This window comes from Rhinolophus sinicus, linkage group LG04, assembly GCF_036562045.2.
Source record: "Rhinolophus sinicus isolate RSC01 linkage group LG04, ASM3656204v1, whole genome shotgun sequence".
Lineage (NCBI taxonomy): Eukaryota > Metazoa > Chordata > Mammalia > Chiroptera > Rhinolophidae > Rhinolophus > Rhinolophus sinicus.
In genome coordinates this window covers 180,319,560-180,340,139 of record NC_133754.1, presented here as the reverse complement: position 1 = coordinate 180,340,139, position 20,580 = coordinate 180,319,560, and the positions used below count along the sequence as shown (strand labels likewise).

The window sequence follows — 20,580 nt, the reverse complement described above, 5'->3', positions numbered from 1 at the left end:
TAGCTCTCTACCAAATGCCAAGTCTGCACCTCTGAGGAGCAGCTACTGAATATTAAAAAGACTGAAACTTGTAAATGTCTAGTCCCCGATTTCTATAGCTCATGTTGTATATAGCAATTAATGATTCTCCAACCTTTTTGTGATTAGTATGTTTAACAACCAATCTCACCGAGGCTGTATTGCTGGTAAAACCCTTTATACAATAGAACATTTTGCACTGGGCTATCCAGTTCATTTCTTCACTTTCCAAAGTAAATAACAGCATATATATATATATATATATTGCAGAAAATACTTTGGAGTTCTAAAACAGCTGTTTCATTTTACCTTTCTGAAAGTAAATGACATTTAAAAGTAATAAAAACGTGGATTTTATTAGTCAACTACAGTCACAATACAATCATTATAGATTTCCCCTTCTGTATTCATCCCACCAAAGACAAAACAGAGCAGTGAGTCAGTCTGACTTCGCTCCTGTGAGTCACAAGCCTGGGTCACTCCTGTGTCAGTGGAATCCCCTTTCTCAGCATCACAGTTTACACTGGCAGAATTTGAATCTTCTTTCTCAGAAGTATACATCACTGGCCATGGAATGATACACATGGAATGGTCCAATCGTCCAGCGGGTAGAAAAGAATCAAATTTAAGTAAGGTCCAATGTTGCTTTTCTATGCGAGGGGGGAGAAAAACAGAAAGGTTTGGTGTTAAGAAATTTCCAGCAATGCTCAGTGATTTGCTGTATCCCCAGAGCCCCAAAAGATAGGAAATTAAAGGAAAAAAAGAAAACAAAACCTAATGGCAGTGATGCTGTTTTAATGATGTCATTCCCTAAAACTCTGGTTTTCATTCCTTTGGATTTAGATGTGGAGGGACCAAACTGAAAAACCAAAGCATTGGTACTTTTCAAAAAAGTCACTTTTGTTTAAAGCCCCACAGGGAACACCTGCTCACCTATGTGATACTGGTACATTGTGTCCAGTGCTCCTGTGGGAGTCATCCCTCCGAAGATATACAGGTGTTTCCCCACAGCCACAGCTGAGTGGGCAGCACAGCCTGTGGGAGTTGTCCCCGTGGGACTTAGCTCCTGCCACTTCATATCACCTGCCAAGAGTAAGAAATCATTTGGGCACATCGTCTGGAACGTGCTTTCAAACTTACCTGTCAGACTCCTGCAGTTCACAAACCTAAACATCATTCACTAGGAGCTCTGAGGTAACATAGTAAGGTTTAGTGTGCATAAAAATTACTTGGGGGAGCTTGAAATGCTGTTTGGGTCGTCCAGGGAGACAGTCATCTGTAGTCTGAACAAGTATCCCAGGTGATTCTGATGCAGGTGGTCCTTAGAGCACACTGAGGAATGTGATACTATCTTGGTGACTGTCACTCTTAGCTGTTGGAGCCCAGAAGTAGGTGAGGTTCCGTGTGTGTGTTAAATACTGACATCTCCTTAGAAAGTTAGAAAGCAACTTTGCAATTGCTGGCGAGACACTTTAAATATCTTGCATGCTTAATTCTCATAACAGCCCTTTAAAATTGCTATTGCTTCTGCCTACCCTCTTTCTTCTTACCGATAAGGAAACAAGATTAGAGAGGGAGGGAAAGAGACTTATCTGAGATCCCACGGTTAGCAAGTGGCAGAGCTAGAATTGTGCTCAGGTCTGATTCCAAAACCTGTGTTCTCCATACTGTAACTTGCTGCGTCAGCACCGACCCCCAACCTACCTCTGCAGGGATATTTACATCTTTTCAAACAAGCATTTAAATGAGGCAGTATATCACCAGATTTTGGGTATGAGAACTACCTGGATAGGAACGGGGCGGGGGGGTGTGGTGGGAGTGGGGGGTAGCAAGAGTCAAAAAGCAGCTCCTCACCACAAGGGAAAAGGACTTTCTTTCTAACAATAAGCATTAAAACCCCTTTGGACTGCCTACAAGAAATGCTTCTGTGAATATATTTTCCATCTGTCAATTCAAGGCAGGGGTCCAGAGTTGGAAGGGAGAATCACCAGTCCAGCCAAAATTCTAGCCAATGCAAGAATCCCAGCCAGGGTCACCTGGCCTCAGATGTCACCACGCCCGAGAACCCACTGTTTGGCAAGGTAGCCGGATGCACTGCACAGCAGTTCTCATGCTTTTATGCCCACTGTTCCAATTCTTGTAGTCTGAACCAACCCCAAACATGTTCATTTGTTTCTCCATCTACCCATTAACATATGCACTTGTCACCACCATCTGCCAGACACTGTGCTAAGTGCTGGAAATACACTGGGGAACAAAAGAGACAAAGCCCCTGCCCTAAGGGAGCTCATAGTCTGAAAGAATGACCCAGAATGAGGCTCTCTAGGGCATATCAGCCCTTCAAACACTTAAAGACAATTCTTATGTTCTCCCTAACTTTCCTCTTCCCAGTGTTTTTAACAATTTAGCATGACAGTTCTGGTCACCCACCTCCAGGCACACTCTAGAAGTTGTTCATGCCTCTCATGGGTGTGGGGTTAATGCCTGAAAGAAATCCACTGGGGAATACAAAGTATAATGCATTTTGAGAAAGAGCAGGGTTGTTGGAAAGATAATGAATGGCTGGGTACATACAAAACACTCAGGTAATAACTGCTTTTATTGTCATGATTATTATTATTGACAGAATGTAGTGAAGATTCTGCTGGCGGTCAAGTTACCCACACCTAAGTGCAAGGCTGTATTCTAGCAAAGCACATTTTATTTCATTTAAGCAGACAAGCCCCTGTACCCTCCACCCTACTTACTTATATCAATGCAATGAAGATCATCATAGAATTTGTCCCCTGCCAAGCCTCCATGGATGAAGAGCTTTGTCCCTGCTGCCACCATCACATGACCATGCCGGGGGGATGGAGGTTTTCCAAGTGTCTCTGGCTGTGACCAGGTCAGAGTGTCTAGAAAAGTAAATGCATTGACATCAGATGACAAGGCTTTGAAGCAAGTACATGAGAAACACACCCAAACCTCACCTCCCAGCAAGCAGAGATGCTCTAGGAAGAAAGTGACATTGGGGGTCATTCACTCCAGCTCACCAACCCAATCCAGGCCTCCCTCCCTCTACAGCCTGTATGGTGTTTGCTTGGACACCTCCAAGGCTGGAGAATTCACTACCTAGTAATGCCTGGCCCTTCTATTGGGCATTAGGAAACCATCCCTTCCTTTGAATTAAAAAAGACCTCCTTAAAGTTTGAATCTAGAGCTGCTTCAGAATTACAAAGAATGAGTCTCCTTGTTCTGGCAGGCCTTCAGAGTCTTCTTTGTTTTTCAAGACAATATCCTTAATTGATTTGCTGGAAGCATGGTGAAAAAAAAACGGACTACTTTTAAAGCCAGCAGAGCCTCCTGAAGTGGCAGTATGGGGTACCAGTTAGAACATGGGATTTGGAATTACAACTAGGTTATTTCACTGAATAACTGTGTGGCTTTGCACCAGTTAATACTCTAAGCTTCAGTTTCCACAGCTGTAAAATGGGAATAAAGACAATCCTTGACAATACCTACCTCTCAGGGTGGAAGTATGGATTAAATGAGATAATGTACATCAAGCACAGGCACAGAGAAAGCACTCAATACATGAGTTATTAACATGCATATTATCTTAATAGTGCAGATGTGTTCTGCCTGTTGGCAACCCTTCATATCTTTAAAATTGTACACATATAATTTGGGGAGGGTCCTGGCCCAGTGGCTTAGGTGGTTGGAGCACTGTGCTCCTTACGCTGAGGTTGTCGGTTTGATTCCCACATGGGCCAGTGAGCTGTACCCTCTACAGCTAAGGTTGTGAACAACAGCTCTCCCTGGAGCTGGGCTGCCGTGAGCAGCCGGAGTTCGGTGTGAGCTGCTATGGGCACAGTGCCGCTGTGAGTGGCTGGCGGCTTGCAAGAGCTGCTGTGAGTGACCGACTGACAATCAGCCGAGGACTGGCAACCTGGTGACCGACTGCCTCAGCCCGGGGGAGCACAAGGCTCATAATACCAGCCTGGGCCAGGGAGCTGTGTCCTACACAACTAGACTGAGAAACAACGGCTTGAACAGGAGTTGTGGGGAAGACAGAAGAAAGGGGGAAAAATGAATTTGGGGAAATTAATCCTTTCAACATACCAGAAAAATCTTAAAGGAATGCTGCAAAAACTATTTGAGACAAAGGCCTGCCAAACAATTTATCTTTGAATTACCGTTTGTGGCATGCCTGCAGGTTGTACATGGAGCCACCAGTGTTCCAAGGAATACAATTTGAAATAATCTGAAATGGTTTATGTACAAATATGTGTATCACAGCATTGTTTGTAATAGAGGAAAATTGGAAATAGTGTAAGTCCAACAACAGGTGAATGGTTGTTATTGCCAAAGTCATAAAATACTAGGCATTTCTTAAAATGTTGAAGACTCAGTCATTACAGGGGAAATGCTTAAGTGAAAAATACAGGATACAAATATTCCATATAGAATTATCTCTGCTATTTAAAAAATTTGAAAAAGACTGGAAATAATGCGCTGAAATACACACACACACACACACACACACAGACACACACACAGACACACTATACATGCATATACATACATATTTTTTCTCTTTCCTCATAGTTTTATATATTCAAAGACAATATTATTTAAAAATTTTAAAAGTACTTTAAAAGAATCACAAAGCCCTTTTTTTTTTTTTTGAAACTATGATGTGTCTTAATTCTTCCAATTTTACTTTGTAAGTTTGAAATTTTGCTGATTGCATTTTCTCAAAAAAGGCTGCATTTTTCCTGAAAAACACACATGGAAATTATTTTGGTTACATGTTATTTGTACAGTGTTATTCATAAGTGCCCCTACTAAGAGGAAAATATGTAAATAAATACTCCTTATACAACCATTTGGCAAGAGGTCTCACAATTTTAAATGTTCATACCATTTTTGACCCAATAATTCCACTTCTCAGCATCTAGTCCATATAAATGCGGTAAAATGTACAAAAATTTAATGTATATGTTCACTGTAACACTGACAGCAAAAAGTCAATCATTGGAAAATGACTGAATGAATAAGGCACACCCACAGAAGGACAGGCTGTGCAAGGAAATTGGTGCTTAGAAGACATCCATGATGTGTGAGTAAATGAAGGAATAATAATAATAATGATGTTAATATTCATTAGGTGCTTCCTATGTGCCAGGCACATGTTATGTACTATATTCACATCATCTCATTTAATCTTTCCAACTCTTTGTGGTAGGCCCTATTGATATTTCTCTCTATTTTACAGATCAGCAAACTAAGGCCTAGAGAGATTAAGTAACTAAAGTAATACAGAAGTTATAGCTCAGATCTGGTCTTGAGTCCAGGTTGTGTGGCTTCAAAGTTCATGCTTTCTCAACTACTAAGATCCATCCTTACCCCCTGGAAAAGTAAGCTGCAGAACAGTATTTATAATTTGATTCCATGTGTGTGTTTCAAGTTTTTGTATAATTTTAAAATTCACACATATTCATATATACGTGTGCATGATTTATAAAATGCATAGGAAAATCTGGAAGGAGACATTAGGAAACTGCTAACAGTGTTTACCTCTGTCTGGGGAGTGCAAAAGTAAGGCTAAAGAGGAAACTTACTTTTTTACTTTATAAACTATACTGTTCAAAATTTTTAAATTGATCATTTATCCCTTTTTAAATGCAAATGTTGCTGTAGGAAGATGATATCAGCTAAGGGATACACTGAAGAGGTCTAGAAGTGAGACCTTCTACCAGGGTGTCATTTTCTAACCTCTGCTCCCTACATCAGGTAAGCTGCAGATCAGATTGGTCCTGACCACATAAGGCAGCCCCAAGGTGCCCGCCCATCCATACTTGCGTCAAACACATGAAGCTTCACATCTTGCACAGGTTGGGCACCTCTCTCTCCGCCCCCAAAGACATACAGCTGGTTTTCAATGGCTGCCGATGATGTGTGGAATGTTCTTGGGGATGGTGGGGGGGTGGTCACCTCTGGCGTGGTCCAAGTTCTGGTTTCTGGTCCAGAGAGAAGGGAGGCATCTAAAACACCGAGGCTGAGGGGTCTCTGACCTTGACTCTGGGGCTAGGCAGGGTCACTGCCCAACCCCAACCCCCCAGGGGGACAGTGTAGGTCAAGGCACTGACTTCATGCCACCCAAGTCAAAGATAGGTAGGGGGTGATCCTTACAATTTGCCCAGATATACCCAAATCCCCAAGATTGAAAAACCACAAGCGCAATTAACAATGAGGTTAATTTGTTTTTAGAAGCTTTCAAACACCCTCTCTGAATCCTCTTCCACTTTGCTGACTTGTGCCCCATACCATTCAGAGGAGCCAACATCGGCTCAAAGTCACTCCCACTGGATGTTAGAAACCAAATGTGCCAAATTTCCCAGGATATATAGCCATGAAAAGAAAGTAGACAATGTTATTACAGTTTTAGCAGTAGTAATTAGTTCCTACCAAACAGTAAGTGCTAAATAAATATTAGTTTCCTATTTTACAGATAAGGGAATTACGCAGAGATAGATGTGGTCACTCATTTAGGGTGACACAGCTAATAAATGGGTGAGTTGGAATTCCCATTCTGCTTCAATAACACCAAGATCTATGTATTTTCCACTCTGCTGATTTGAGAATAAAATTTCACCACCCAGGTTAAGTGTAGTGAAGCTTATTTCTTTGTAGAACGAAGCATGAATTTTATAGAAACAGGTACATTAACTAAGCACCTTCCTTGTGCAGAATCATCGTCCTGAGCACTCTGCCAGCCCCACCGTCCTCACTCAACCAGGCAGGTGGGTAGCAAGTATCCCCACTTTGCAGATGAGGGAACTGAAGCTCAGGAAATTTCAGTCCTTTCCCCAGGTCACAGTGCTTGTGCGTAGCAGAGCAGGGGTTGAATTCAGATCTGGCAAGACTCCCACACTCGTTCCAACCGCAACACACCAAGACTTATTTCTTGCCTGGCACGTTTTGTGCCTCCTGTGCAGGTCTTCACTCAATATACAAAGTGCCCCATGAAGCATTTGTCCTATGTGTGGGACTCAAACATGAACCTGGAGACCAAACAGGTCTCAGCATATATCCAAAGCAAAACGAAACTGTCTCTATAACTACAGATCGTGGGGAGTGTGGGGACAGAGCCAGGAGTGCAGTTTCCAGGCTCTCGGCCTCATGTGGAAAGGTGCTGGCTCAGGTAGTAAATGGCCATCAACTGTGATTGGATGGCCATCAGCTGTGGCTAGTTGGCCGTCAGCTGTAACCAGTGAGCCATTGGCCACTAATATAACTGCCGTGGCTACGCTAGCAGCAAATGGGGGCTAGCAAGAGGATGGTGGCTGAGCTAGCAAGCGTGGATTGCAGTTAGCAAGTGGGTTGGTTGGTTGGCAGAGAAGTGGATAGAAGGTTGCAGATCGTGTGGCTCCTGCTTCCTGTGTCCCCAGCCCAGCCGCCAGTAGTATGACTCCCCTATCTATGGCTCCGTGGGTGTTCCTGTTTGGCCTCACCATGTTCTGCGTTCTTATGTGGGGAGCAGGACCAGAGACCCCGCCTGACACCCTGCATGACAGGGAGCTTTTTGGATTGCAAGGGGAGTTAGAAGGTGCACAACCTCCAGAGTCACAAGATCCTGGGATTGTGTTGCTGCCAAGTCAAACGCCGGCACAAATAATCACAAAGGCGTCCTAGGCCATCTGACGGACTTGGCCTTTGTAACAAAAGCAACTACAATGATTCATTTACATTTTTCATATTTCCTGGGCATAGTGTCAAATTATACTTTCTAGGAGAGAAAAAGGATCTGGTAGAAAATCAATTCCTTTAACAGAGGCTTTCCAAATTTTCACTGTATTTTTTATTTAAATAAATGACATCATTGAAAATCAAAAGGCCAGGGTTCCAGATGGATTTCCACCTGCCAAACCATAGCTACGCCAACCACAACAACCATTACTGACCATTAACTATGTGCCAGCAATTGGGTTCATCTAAATCCTTGCCAAACTTAACAAGGTAGGAACTATTACTATCCTGAAGTGACAGGGAAGACCAACTGTTGTGCAAATAAATTTATTGTTGACAGAGGGACTAGGCAAGAATTGATGTCATGTGAAAAATGTCCAAGTTACTAGTAATTCACAAAATGCATATTTAGACAATTGGAAGTGTTTTTGCCTCTCAAACTAGCAGTATTTTAAAATGATCAATTCAATGAGGGTCAGGAGTGAAACAAGCACTATTAAATACAGCTGGAGAGAGGATACGTTGGAAAAAGCATTCTGGAGAGCAATTTGGTAGCATGTATCAAAAGTCTTAAAGTTCACCATGTTTTCTCTAGTCCTTTTATTTCTGTGCATGAATTATAAGACAATAATTTGAAATGTAGCCAATGACTTCAAAGAGGCTCACGGCTTTTTATTTATAATGGCAAGAATCTGAAAACTGGGCCGGCCCGGTGGCTCAGGCGGTTAGAGCTCCATGCTCCTATCTCCGAAGGTTCCCAGTTCGGTTCCCACATGGGCCAGTGGGCTCTCAACTACAAGGTTGCCAGTTCAATTCCTCAAGTCCCGCAAGGGATGGTGGGCTCCGCCCCCTGCAACTAAGATTGAACACGGCACCTTGGGCTGAGCTGCCGCTGAGCTCCCGGATGGTTCAGTTGGTTGGAGCGGGTCCTCTCAACCACAAGGTTGCCGGTTCGACTCCCGGAAGGGTTGGTGGGCTGTGCCCCCTGCAACTAGCAACGGCTACTGGACCTGGAGCTGAGCTGCGCCCTCCACAACTAAGATTGAAAGGACAACAATTTGACTTGGGAAAAGTCCTGGAAGTACACACTGTTCCCCAGTAATATCCCGTTCCCCATCCCCACACACAAAAAAAAAAAATCTTTAAAAAAAAAGAATCTGAAAACTGGGGCGGCTGTATGGCTCATGAAGGACAATGACTTGACTTGTAGCTGATGGGCTTTGGAAAAACATACTGTTCCCTAATACTCCCAATTAAAAAAAAAAAGAAGAATCTGAAAACAACCTAAATGTTAAAAAACAGGGCATTACGGTATTGGCATAAAATGGAGTATTATGCAACCATTAAAAGTGATGTTAACAAAGCACTGTGGTTAATAGGAAATCATTTATGCAGTAATTGTGAAATTAAAAGGAAAAAGGTACAGTGGTGTAGGGGTGAAACAGTATGACGTCAGGCTTATAAAAAGGCAGAGAAAAGACAGAAAGGAAGTACACAAATATGTTAATAGCCTTAATGTCATAGGATTGTGGATAGCTTTTGTCCACTTACTTTCGCTTTTCAAATATTTTATAATGAATATAAACTGCATTTATAAAGAGAAAGCAACAACACTTTTTGAACTGACAAAAAGACAAGTCCAGCTCCCATCCTCTCAGTAGTGATGTTCCTAAACCACCTCCTCTGTGATAAAACTGCCAATGAGACTCGTTAGGAACTTTGCACTTTTTGGGTAAAGGAAATATACTAGGAGGAGCTAGGTCAGGGTTTCTTACCTTTGGCACTATTGACATTTTAGACCAAATAACTGGTTATTGTGGGGGGCTTTCCAGTGCATTACAGGATGTACAGCAGTATCTCCAGCCTCTATCCACTAGATGCCAGTAGCAAACTGCCCCCTCACTGCCCTGAGTTGTGATAACCAAAAAAAGTTTCCAGATATGACCAAATGTGCCCCAGGCATGGGGGCACAACTGCCCCCATTTGAGCCCTCCTGATCTAGGTGACTTGGGTTCTAGACTGGCTCAGTCATCGACTCACTGGTGACTTTAGGAAAGTCACTTCCCCTGGAACTGGGGATAGATGTTCCCACTTGGCATAGCTGTTCTCTGAAGCTTTGGCTTTTAAGAAGTTGATAATTATATATATTATCAGGAAAAGATGTAATTCTATTATTTTCAGATTCTGCTTAGAAGTTAAAATTCCTATTTTCTATGAGGTCAACAAAGTTAAATGGATAATTCAATACAATCCAAATGGATCTTGGAATAGGAAATGAAGTTGGAATTGGGTTTCTGTATGTGTGTATGTACGTAAATAAAATAACCTTTGGCTACTTACCAGGATTCAGAACTTGTAGGCAATTTCGATTTCCTGACGGGTCTGCACCTCCAAACACCCAGATGCTGTGAGGTATGCAAGAGGGAATGAAGCTGGCATGCTCGTACCGGGGCAGTAGGCCCTCCGAAGTGGCTGAATCCCACTGGTGTGTTCCTGGAAAACATTTCACCCAGGTCCTAGATTGGGGTAGCCAACTGCTTAGATTGCTCGGCAAACTTGGGGGAGGGTAGTGAGGAGAAGAGGGTCAAAAGCGCAAGTGAACAACCATCAGATCACTTTTAAAGGGAATATGGTCAAACTCCACAAAGTTATAAAAGGGAAACATACAGGCCAACCGATGTCAGATCTTCCAAAATTATCAAGAGAAGCCAAACCATTTTAATTTTTATATGGAGATTACTGCACATTTGGTTGGTAAACAACGTAGATTAAAACAGTAACAGTAACATTACATGGACCTAACAGAACATGTATGTGAGTCACCAGTTTTCTTCTGCCATTGTGCAGAGTACATAGTAGTAACTATTTGTTCATCTGTCCGTCCGTCCGTCCGTCCGTCCGTCCGTCCATCCATCCATCCATCCATCCCTCCATCCATCCAAATACTTAGAAAGCACCTACTCTGTGCCAGGCGCTATGGTAGTGGCTGGGGACACAATGATATTTCCAAGGCGCTTATACTTTTATGGAGAAGACAAAGAAAAACATGAGATAAAGGCTGTGAAGGAGGTAAGGATGGGAAAGTACAGGACACTAGAAATACCGAGGGTGGTTGTGACATTGTGATTTCTATTCAGGAATATATATTTGATCTTCGTCAGTTTTAGGCACAGAGTTCCTAAAACCTTTCACATTTCCTAAGCGATAAGGTCAACAAAGGTGTCTTTTGTAACAAGCCCGTGTCAACCACACCTGAGTTTATGTTAATGAGGTGACTTTTGGAAAGCCTCTAAGGATGAGGCTAGTTGCCAAGGGAACCAACCCTATGATTGGAGGGTTGGAACTTTCAGCCCCAGCCCCTGCCCCCATCTCTGGTTGTTTACCTGGACTTCTGACTGACGGCTATGTATCAGAGTTCCCATGAACCCCTGCCTCGGGTTAGATTTATTTGCTGGAGCAGGTCACAAACTCAGGGAAACATGTTACTTGAGCACCAGTTTATTGTAAAGGGATGTAACTCAGGAACAGCCAGAGGGAAGAGATGCATAGTGGGAGCTTCCGTGCCCTCTCCATGTGCACAACTCTCTCCACATCTCCATGTGTTCACCAACACGAAGCTCTCAGAACCCTGTCCTTTTGGTGTTTTATGAAGGCTTCGTAACATAGTCACGATTGATTAAATCATCCGCTATTAGCAACTCATTCAACCTCTAACCCCTCTCTCCTCCCTGGAGTGTTTTTGGGAGGGGAGGGCGGGTGTAGGAATGAAAGTTCCAACCCTCTAATCACTTGGTTGGATCTCCTGGTGACCAGCCCCCATCCTCAGGTGCTTTCCAAAAGTCACCTCATGAATATAACAAGACACTCAATACTTAGGAAATTCCAAGGATTTTGGGAGCTGTGAGCCAGGAACTGTGGGAAAAGCCCAAGTAAGATTTATTTCTTATAAATCACAACATCACAAACCTGAAAGATGTATAGTAGGCACATGATGAGAAAGGGAAGAAACTTTCAAGCAGAGGGAACACGTACAAAGGTTTAGAGACCAGAGTTCAAGATGTGTTGAAGGAACTGAAGGATACTCAGCACAGCAAATGTGGCTTTGGGACAGCCAAGAAATGAAGCTGGGAAAGGCTTAAATGCAGGAGTGACACAGTCAGACTTGTATTTTAGACAGTACTCTCTAGGTAGGGATGGGAAATGCAGTGAACTGGGGGTAAACTTGGAAGCAGGGAGACTAGAGGGGAAGTTGTTGTTAATATCTAGTTGAGAGAGAACAATTCTTGGACTACCAGTGGTAGTAGCAGTGGAAATGGGAAGACACAGAGGAAGAGAGAAATATTTAAAACCTGCTGATTAACTGGATGTGTGGATGGAAGAGGAGGTATAGTCCTCAATGTCTCCCAGAGAGATATTTGATGAATGAATGGCTGGATGTCCAGGGCTCCATACGGACTCCACCCACCTACCCACCCTCCCAAACAAGGAGGTATTGGTTGGGTGGATGTGTTCCAGGGGTCTGCTGAGACTTTAGGGACCTCTCAGGGAAGTTCACTTTCTTAGAGGAAAACTCTGCTGTCTGGTCTGAATTGGTGTTCCTAGGAATGCTCTGGCCATGGCCGGTGGCACACAGCCCCGTGCTCTGGCCACGGGGCACATGCTGGTCTTACCCAGATCCATGGTGTGCACATCTGAGAAGCTCCTGTTTGGATCTGCTCCCCCAACAATGAAGACCTTCCCTCTCTTGGCATCACCAGCTGGGGGTAAATACAAGCAGCTGTGGCCAACTCGAGCACAGGGGCTGTCTCCACCGGGAGTCAAGGCGTACCTGCCAAAGGAAGGATGTATTCAGGAGGCCTTAGCAGAAAATACATGCAGAAGTGTGTCTTTCCATTCCTCATGAAATATTCATCAGGATGAAGGCTCTTAGACATACACAGACACTTTAAATCATATTCATCAAAGCAGCATTTCCCTGACAAATAACAGCACCTTCCATGTGCACGTAATCTTTGACTTTTCAATTTTGTCATTACTTTCATCTCACATTAACCTAACGGCGATGCACTGGGTTGGTAATTGTCCCCATTTGGTAGACGGGGAAACTGAAACCCAGAAATGTTCAGTGGTGTGTCCTGGCACCATCTGTGAATTCAGACATAACTAGTTCAAGTCCCGGTTCAGGTGCTTTCTAGATGTGTGACTTTTTGGAAGTCACTTAACCTTTCTGAACCTTAGCTTCCTTGTTTGTAAAATGAGAATAACAATAGTTCTTACCTGTGAAGAGTAAGATGAAGCCTTGCAATAGTGCAGGAAAGGACTCAGTAAATGTTGGCTAAAGATTTATGTGCAATCACAGTGCAACCTAGAGTCCCAGTGCACTCGCCACTAGCCAGGGATGCTTCCCTCTGTCAAGTAATATTCTCCAGAATTTACTGATTCTAAGAGCTTTTCCAGATTGCTCACAAAGCTTGATCTGATAGAAGCCAAAGCTAGGACTTGGAAAAATCAAATATAGGATCCAGTTATTCCACTCTCTAAAGTTATTCTGAATGCTGAGAAAACATACTTCAAGCTTCCCGGTTGGAAAGAAAATTCTGTCGTCTTATCTGACCTCTCTGGCATTTGGTACTCCTGATTCCTCCCTCGTTCTTGTACCTGTCTCCTTACCGGTCTGCCCCATGCCCCTTCCTTTTGGTTCTCTAGCCACCTTTCTGGCTGCTTTCTGTTTCCTTCTCTGACTCCTTTCCCGCCAGCCTTCTCCTAACCCTCAGCATCCTTGGATTCTCTTCTCCTCAGTCTACATTTGCTTACCTGATCAATATTTATCCGTGCTGATGGAGGGCTTCAATTACCACCCATCTATATATTCATCAGTGATTTCCAAATCTCTATTTCTTTTCCAGGTCTCTCTTCTGATGTCCAGATTCACAGATCCCATTACCACCTGAATAATTACTAACAATGTATCATACATGCTGCTAACTTCCTTACAACCCTGGTTTCACTTAATCTGCACAAAACCCCTTTGAGGACAGTACTATTATCATCATCCGAGCTTTACAACTGGGGACCCGAAGCTTAGAAAGGTAAAATAACTTACCCAGGAGCACAGAGCAATCCAAATACATGGCGAATAAGATTTTTTAAAAAATATCCCTGCCTTCATAGGCCTTACAGACTAGTTGAGAAGAGAAACACTAAACAGATAATTTCACAAATATCTGTTTAATATTAAGTGCGCTACAAAGGGGTACAGGGTATATAGAACATAGCACAGGGGCACTTTACCCTGTAAGGAGAGGTGGGAGAGGGAAGCACCATTTGAACTGAGATATTATGTATGAGTAGAGGTTCATTGGGCAAAGAGGACAAAGGATGGAGAGAAAGAGTGATCCAGGTAGAGACCAGCACATACAGTTCCTGAGTGGGACAGTGTGAGGCACAGTAAGGGAGAGAACAAAGGATGAGTAAAGGGATTTGAGGTTAGAAAGATCATGCAGGGACAGATGATGCAGGGCCCCGGGGGGCCGTTGAAGGACTCTGGTTTTGATCCTAAAAGCAATGGGGAGGTACAAAAGGGTGTTAAACTAGGGAATGCCATGATCAGATTTATGTTGCATAGAGTTCAAGAGTGGACACAGAGAAACCAGATCAGAGACTCTCCTCAAAGGTCCTGCAAAAATATTGCCTCCTCTCTACAGCCTTCTGTGGGCCCTGCTTTAGCACTAATCACATTTCATCATCATCATCTGCTTAGTGTATAACTCCCACTACACTGAGACTATTCACCTCTATACCTTCTGCACCTACACAGCAGCTGCCCCTGTCAGGCCAGTGATAGCTGTTGAATGAAGGGTTGGTTGAGCAAGCAGCCAAGAAACAGTGAAGCTAGTTTAATCCAAATCCAATTCCCTGAAAATCTTAAAAATGAGTTGTAGCCTAGAGGGAAGACACAGTGTAGGAGCTGAGGATGCCAGATGGTCAGTGCCCTGTTCTTCCTGGTAAATGGATTTTAATAAAATCAACATCTGCTCTGTGATAATTATTGCCCCACTATCATTCCTCTGAAGACCTTCTCAGACAGTTTGAGTCTAATTACCAGAAACTGCAGACAGTTTCATCTCTACCCTTTTTCATAGATGTTTAAATATGTTAGTAAACTACTTATAAATGAAACAAAAACCTATGTTTTTCTCTGTCTGAATCCTTCCTTACAGACCATGTTGCTTTCCTGGGCTTGTCTCCAGGCTCCAAGACCGGCAGCTGCTTCATGGTATCCTATGCACAAGAAAGAAAGGCACTTTTTAGACATTTACGATTGTTTTCTACCTAAAACACAAATGTATCAGGTCACTTCCCACTTTAAATCCTTTCCTATTAATCTAGGACCTCATTAATTTTAAGAAGCATTACCAACCTTGATATAAAGTTATATTTGGGAGCAAATATAACACAACTTTCTTAACACAATTATAGAAGTGTGTTGGCTAAAATTTTCTGTGTTGTGATTTTCATGGGGAAGAGCATATATCAAAATAAATTTTCAGAGGTCATGTTTCTGTTTATCAAAAGGTAAAACATTTTAGAAGGCTGAGAAATACCGAACTTTAGGATAAATCCTGGCCTCAGCATCATATTCAATAGAAAAACAAAAGTCTTCTGGTCTCAACCTTCTTTCCAGGAACTCACCTCCACAATTTCTTGCTATATTGAGTTATTCTTGCTATATTGGTTGTTCCTCCAACACGGCAAGCCCTTTCATAACTTGCACTCTGTGCTGCTTCCCCTACCTGAAAAGTGCTTTCCCTTCTTGTCAACCAGCAACCCCTAGTCAACCTCCAAAGCCCAGTTCAAATGAACCCTCCTCAGTAAAACCTTAACTGATGGGTTGTTTTTCACTTACATCCTCAAGTACTTCCTTCTCTTTCTGAACCACCAGCATTTCAGGGATCACCTTGAATGTAATTATCTACTTAAAAGTTTTCTAGACTAGATTCTAGATTGAATTCCAAGAGCGTTGAGCCTGTCAGATTCATTCAGAGAACCTACCAATGGGCCCCAGAGTAGAAGTGAGGGATGAGTGGATGAAAAAAGAAAATGAATGAGATTTCTGGGAGATGAAGGGATAAATCCAATCTCTGGCCAAAGCTACAGACTGCTGTCCCCAAAGCCCAAAGCTCAGTGGGATCAATTTCTATGGCCAGGGCCTTCCCGCAGCCACACCTGCCAGACCCATCCCCTAGTCCCATCCCCGCGTGGCAGCGACAGGGGACAGGAGTCAGGGCCGAGAGAGAACAGGCTGGCTCCTTTCCGTCCATATGGCCGAGCCAGAGCCCGAGGAGGGTCTCCCCAGCGCTTTCCACCCGGCTTGAGCCCACTCTCCTACAGGATGAGCCCCCCCCCCCCACTGCAATCGCCTCAGACCCTGGGTCCTGTGACCCCTAGTTCCAGACCGCATTACCTGCGGTAGCTTTGGCCCGTACCGGACTGTGGCTCCGCCCCAATGGGGGCGGGGTTTGGGCCTTCGCCCTATCCCAGACCCCGGAAGAGCGAGGCGGCCAACCGCTCCCTTCCTCCCCGCCAACAGAGCCCAGGCCCCCGGGCGAGCCCTTAAAGGGGTGTAGGCCAGGCTGTGCATTTCTGGGATCAAATAGACTGGGCGCTTGCAGGGACCTTATGCGCCAGGTCAGCGAAATAAATAAACCAGGGCTACTTGGAAAAGATTTACAAGCGAAATGAGGGGGCGTCCACTTGGATGACCCACTTCCTTCAGCAGCTGGGCTATTATCCTAAAGGGGCGAGGATATTTTCAGTTCCAGCGACTATTAGAAATGGGGTTTGAAAGGGAGAGTTAAGGGTGTTTTCCTAGGTGTGAAATCTACCTGCTCAGTCTTTAGGCCAGTTCAAGATTTGGCACCTTAAAGGGTTGATTCATTCCAGAATTAGCATGTGTAACTATGGCAGGTACTATGCTGAACCAAACAAAAAAAGGTCCGTGGCCTCCTGGAATTTACAGTCCAACTAGAGAGAGAGAGAGGTTAAATAGAAAAACAAATAAGTAGGTACATTTGTAAAAAGTGTAAGGAATAAAAAGTTCATCAATGAGATATCTCTTGGGAGAGTTAAGTTTCTCTGGGCCTCAGTGTCACCTGTCTGTAAGATGGGGCTAATTAAGACTTAGGTCACAAGGTTATGGTGGGGAAGACATGAGCTAATATAAAGTGCTCACTGCCCAGCTGCTGTAGAGCTGGTCCTTTGTAAAGTATAATGCTATTCCTAGCTATAACCCAACTCTTGACATGAGTCTTGAGTTAGAAGTGTTCATCTGCATTATCTCTGGTCTCCATAACCATAGGTTCCCTGTGGCTTTCCTCAAAATGGAGAGGTGGCTCACCAATGCCTGTTTCAGAGAACCCCCGCAATCTCTTAGAGGGCTGAGGCCAATTGTATCCTAGGAAATACAAGAAACAGCTAAGGAAGGAAACATGGGAGCTCCTGGAGTACAGAAATATGGTAGCATAGTGGGAAGCAGAAAGAGACACTTGGGTTCAAATCAGGCTCCAGCACTAACCATCTAACCCTGACATTTGGCAAGCTCATTACCCTCTGCGAGCCCTAGTTTCATCATCTATAGAATGGGAATAGTAATACCTACCTCAGAGGAAGCAGTTGAGAGTGTTGGATAGTACAGGTGAAAGGCCAACTTGGTAAATATTTTGGTTACTTGAAACTATAATGAAAACTTATTGACAAAACGGTCTGCAGCTCTCTTCACTGCTCAAACATCCTATTTCAAACACCTGGAGTCTTTGTGCGTTCTCATATTAATGGGAAAACCTCCACTGACTGCCAAAGAGGAGTTCAGGGGTATTCAGTCATTCTGCTCTCCTTCAGGAAAGGAAGCCAAGGGCAGGTTGGCTCTGCCATATGTCCATGTGCATCTAGATGGAGAATTCTGCTTAGAGTTGTAGAATGCTCTGATGTCCCCTGTGTCTTTTGGCTTTTCAAAGTACTTTTCAAAGTACCATGCTGGAGTTGCACATAAACAAGAAAAACTGGAAGAGGTTTGTGGGCAAAATAGCAAACAGTTTTCATTGTGGGACCTATGCTTTTAGACTAGAAATCACATTTCAGAAAGTGCTAGAAGGAACTTTTGAGATCTATTTTTAAAATGGAAATCAAGGCCCAGATAAGTTAAAATGACTAACTCACATAAATGGCAGAACCAGGAGCCCAGATCTTCTGCTTTGCGCAAGGAAGACTAATGACATATTCCAGTCAGCAAGCTCTGTACACTCACTGTCTGTGTAACAAACCACCCAATGTGTCTATTACCTCTTCTAAGAACTTGCCCACCATTCAGGGATACCTTCCTTTCTCTATGCTCTTCATGTCAACAGTGAGGGTAACCGAATAAGGTGGGTCTGCAGGATGGAGCTTCTTGCTGCCAGACAATTTGGTAATGTGAGGACTGCCACTTATTTTCACTGGAAGGGATATCATATGCTTTCATTACCTACCTGATCACTGGCTTATCAGCAAGGGAAGCAATGATGCTGGAGACACTTTCCTTTCAAGCACTTTGTCCTCCTTCCCAATTCTGAGACAGTATCTTGAGTAGGATTCATTCCCGGTTACTGAGGTTCAGAGATGAAAAATGAACTGCCAGCTTTCCAAAGAGGACTATAAAAAAAAAAGTCAACAGTAGCATATTTTCCTCACTTGGAATTTTTTCCTTCAAGATATTTTGAGCATATTCTCCCTTATACTTTTTCCCCCTAAATTCTTAAATGTTACCTCTTCAGAAAGGCCTTTCCTGCCCTCCAATGCTCAAAAGCTAACACTCACATTGCACTCACTCTGGACATGACATTGTTTTAAGCCCTTTCCACATATTAAATCTATTAAACCTTAGAACAAGCCTATAAAGTATTAGTCTTAACATCTCCGTATGGGGTAGGCACTTATTACTATCTCCATATTGTAGCTGAGAAAACTGGAGCACAGATAGGATAAATAACTTTGCCAAGGTGATATAGTGAGTAATAGACGAACTCTGGTTCTAGAGTCTGCACACTTAACCTCCACTATCTTGACAATTTTAAAATAGGCCTCTCCTCCATTTTTTAACTCACAGTACCCCTTCTTTCCCTCTTTAACACTAATCACACTTTGTGTTTAATTACATGCTCATTTATGTTTATTGTTTGTCTCCTGTATCATTCACATCATAGGTACTATGTAACTATTATTGGACAAATGAAGAAATGTATGTTTGTGAGCATCATTCATTGTGCAACAAACTTTTAAAAATTAATTTTACTTAGAAATATTATACTTACAGAACAGTTACAAGAAATATACGAAGAACTCCATCCAGAGACTTGATTAAATTTTAGCCAAATGTCCCCCAACTACATTGTAGAACAAGAGGATCCAATCCAGGGCCACTTGAACAACAAATATATATTGAGAACCTGCTACTATTGGATTATGTAACAGTCTCCTAACTGGTCTCTCAGCTGCAACCATTGCCTCCTAGTTTCATATAGCACCAGATCCTTCTAAAATGAGTTAGATGATGTTACTACTCCTCTGCTCAAAACCCTGCAATAACTCCCTGTTACATTAAAAGTAAAAATCAGTAAAAACAAAACAAAACAACAACATTCTTTTCTCTAATCTCCTCTTCTCACTTTGCTCCAACCACACTAATTTTTCTGCCATTTCCAAGATTCTAGATATGCTCCATGTTAAGGCCTTTGTGTTAGCTCTTTCTCATAACTCCCCTCTAGTATCTGCTGGCTAACTCCCCCACCTCTTTGTTGGTTCTTAAAAATGCATCATCTCACCTCCCTGATCATGCTGTGCTTCCCCCCTCCCCAGCACTTGATTACTTTTTGATATACTATATATTTATGATATTTATTGCTTATGTTCTGTCTCCTCTACTACAAGGTAGCTATGGGTTGAGGATAGAGATCTTCGTCTATTTTGTTTGCTGAATATCCCAAGTGTCTACAGCTGTACCTGGCACATAGTTGGTGTTCAGTAAAAGCTGTTGCATGGACGAATATTGAAGGTACTTAGTGCCAAATACTGTTCTTGGAACTGAGGGTACAACAAAAACTCCATGCACTGGAGTATATCTAAACCAGCTACACCCGTGTTCCAATCCTGGATCCCGCGCCTATTCCCTTTGAAACTTGGGAAAATTAACCTCTCTGAGCCTTGCTTTCCTATCAGTCATTATGAGGAAAAACAGCATTTATATAGCATTTGGCATAAAAAACGCTTTAATATTTGTTTCGCTTCCTTCCAGGCTGGAAGATTCGTAGCCTGACATGTCTGCCACAGATTTAGGCAAGGTTTTCACAAGGCCTCGGAAAGGTGCAAATAGGTTACTATGGCCAAGCTTACCTAATTTTTAATTGAAGATGTTCTCGTGACAGAATGCTTAAATGAGTCGTAGTGGGAAACCAGGGAATGACTAGAGTCACATACTTCGCCGTTTTGCATCGGAAAAGCCTCGTTGGGTCCCCAGACGTTAAAGTCTGATGGAAAGGAAGAGGAGGAAAAGAGGCGTATCTGGCCGCTACTGAAAACTACAAATCCCATCCCTCCCAGCGGCAGACAACTACGGGTCGCAGCCGGTTTCATTTTACGTAGCCAGGGAGCCCCTTAGGGCCCGCAGCCTGCGTTCAGCGGGAGAAGGCTCGGGGCGTGCCGAAGCAGCGGGGAGAATCGGGTCAAGCTTTACGCCGCTGCGCAGATGCCTCTCACGGGCCGGACGTGACGTAGGAAGAGTTCCGGCTTCGGCCTTTG

The 20,580-nt window shown here is 43.3% G+C and overlaps 1 protein-coding gene across 7 annotated transcripts; it reads right to left on the bottom strand.

The window, feature by feature from the left end:
- Positions 1-355: 355 nt before the first annotated feature.
- On the bottom strand, positions 356-20,447 carry RABEPK (Rab9 effector protein with kelch motifs). Of its 7 annotated transcripts, XM_019728569.2 has the most exons (11): positions 20,176-20,345; positions 18,276-18,438; positions 17,150-17,206; positions 16,638-16,776; positions 14,975-15,033; positions 12,423-12,580; positions 10,093-10,245; positions 5,862-6,023; positions 2,766-2,915; positions 952-1,101; positions 356-668 (listed from the first exon to the last, which is right to left on the bottom strand). In XM_019728569.2, exons 5-11 carry the CDS (start codon positions 15,025-15,027, stop codon positions 376-378), a joined length of 1,119 nt encoding a protein of 372 aa, XP_019584128.2. In that variant the 5' UTR covers positions 15,028-15,033; positions 16,638-16,776; positions 17,150-17,206; positions 18,276-18,438; positions 20,176-20,345; the 3' UTR covers positions 356-375. The 7 variants fall into 7 exon arrangements, with proteins under 7 accessions (XP_019584128.2, XP_019584125.2, XP_019584129.2 ...); XM_019728566.2 differs by lacking the exons at positions 16,638-16,776; positions 17,150-17,206 and having other exon boundaries at positions 14,939-15,033; positions 20,176-20,447; XM_019728570.2 differs by lacking the exons at positions 16,638-16,776; positions 17,150-17,206 and having other exon boundaries at positions 20,176-20,447.
- Between the last annotated feature and the right edge of the window lie 133 nt (positions 20,448-20,580).

Bases quoted from the DNA above. Each gene is read 5' to 3' on its own strand.
- RABEPK (XM_019728566.2), bottom strand. From the start codon at position 15,027: ATGAAGCAGCTGCCGGTCTTGGAGCCTGGAGACAAGCCCAGGAAAGCA. The intron at 10,246-12,422 runs GTAAGACCAGCA...AATGTTTTCCAG, and splicing joins TGTGCACACCATGGATCTGG to GAACACACCAGTGGGATTCA. The intron at 1,102-2,765 runs GTAAGTAGGGTG...TACTCTTGGCAG, and splicing joins TCTTCATTGCATTGATATAA to GTGATATGAAGTGGCAGGAG.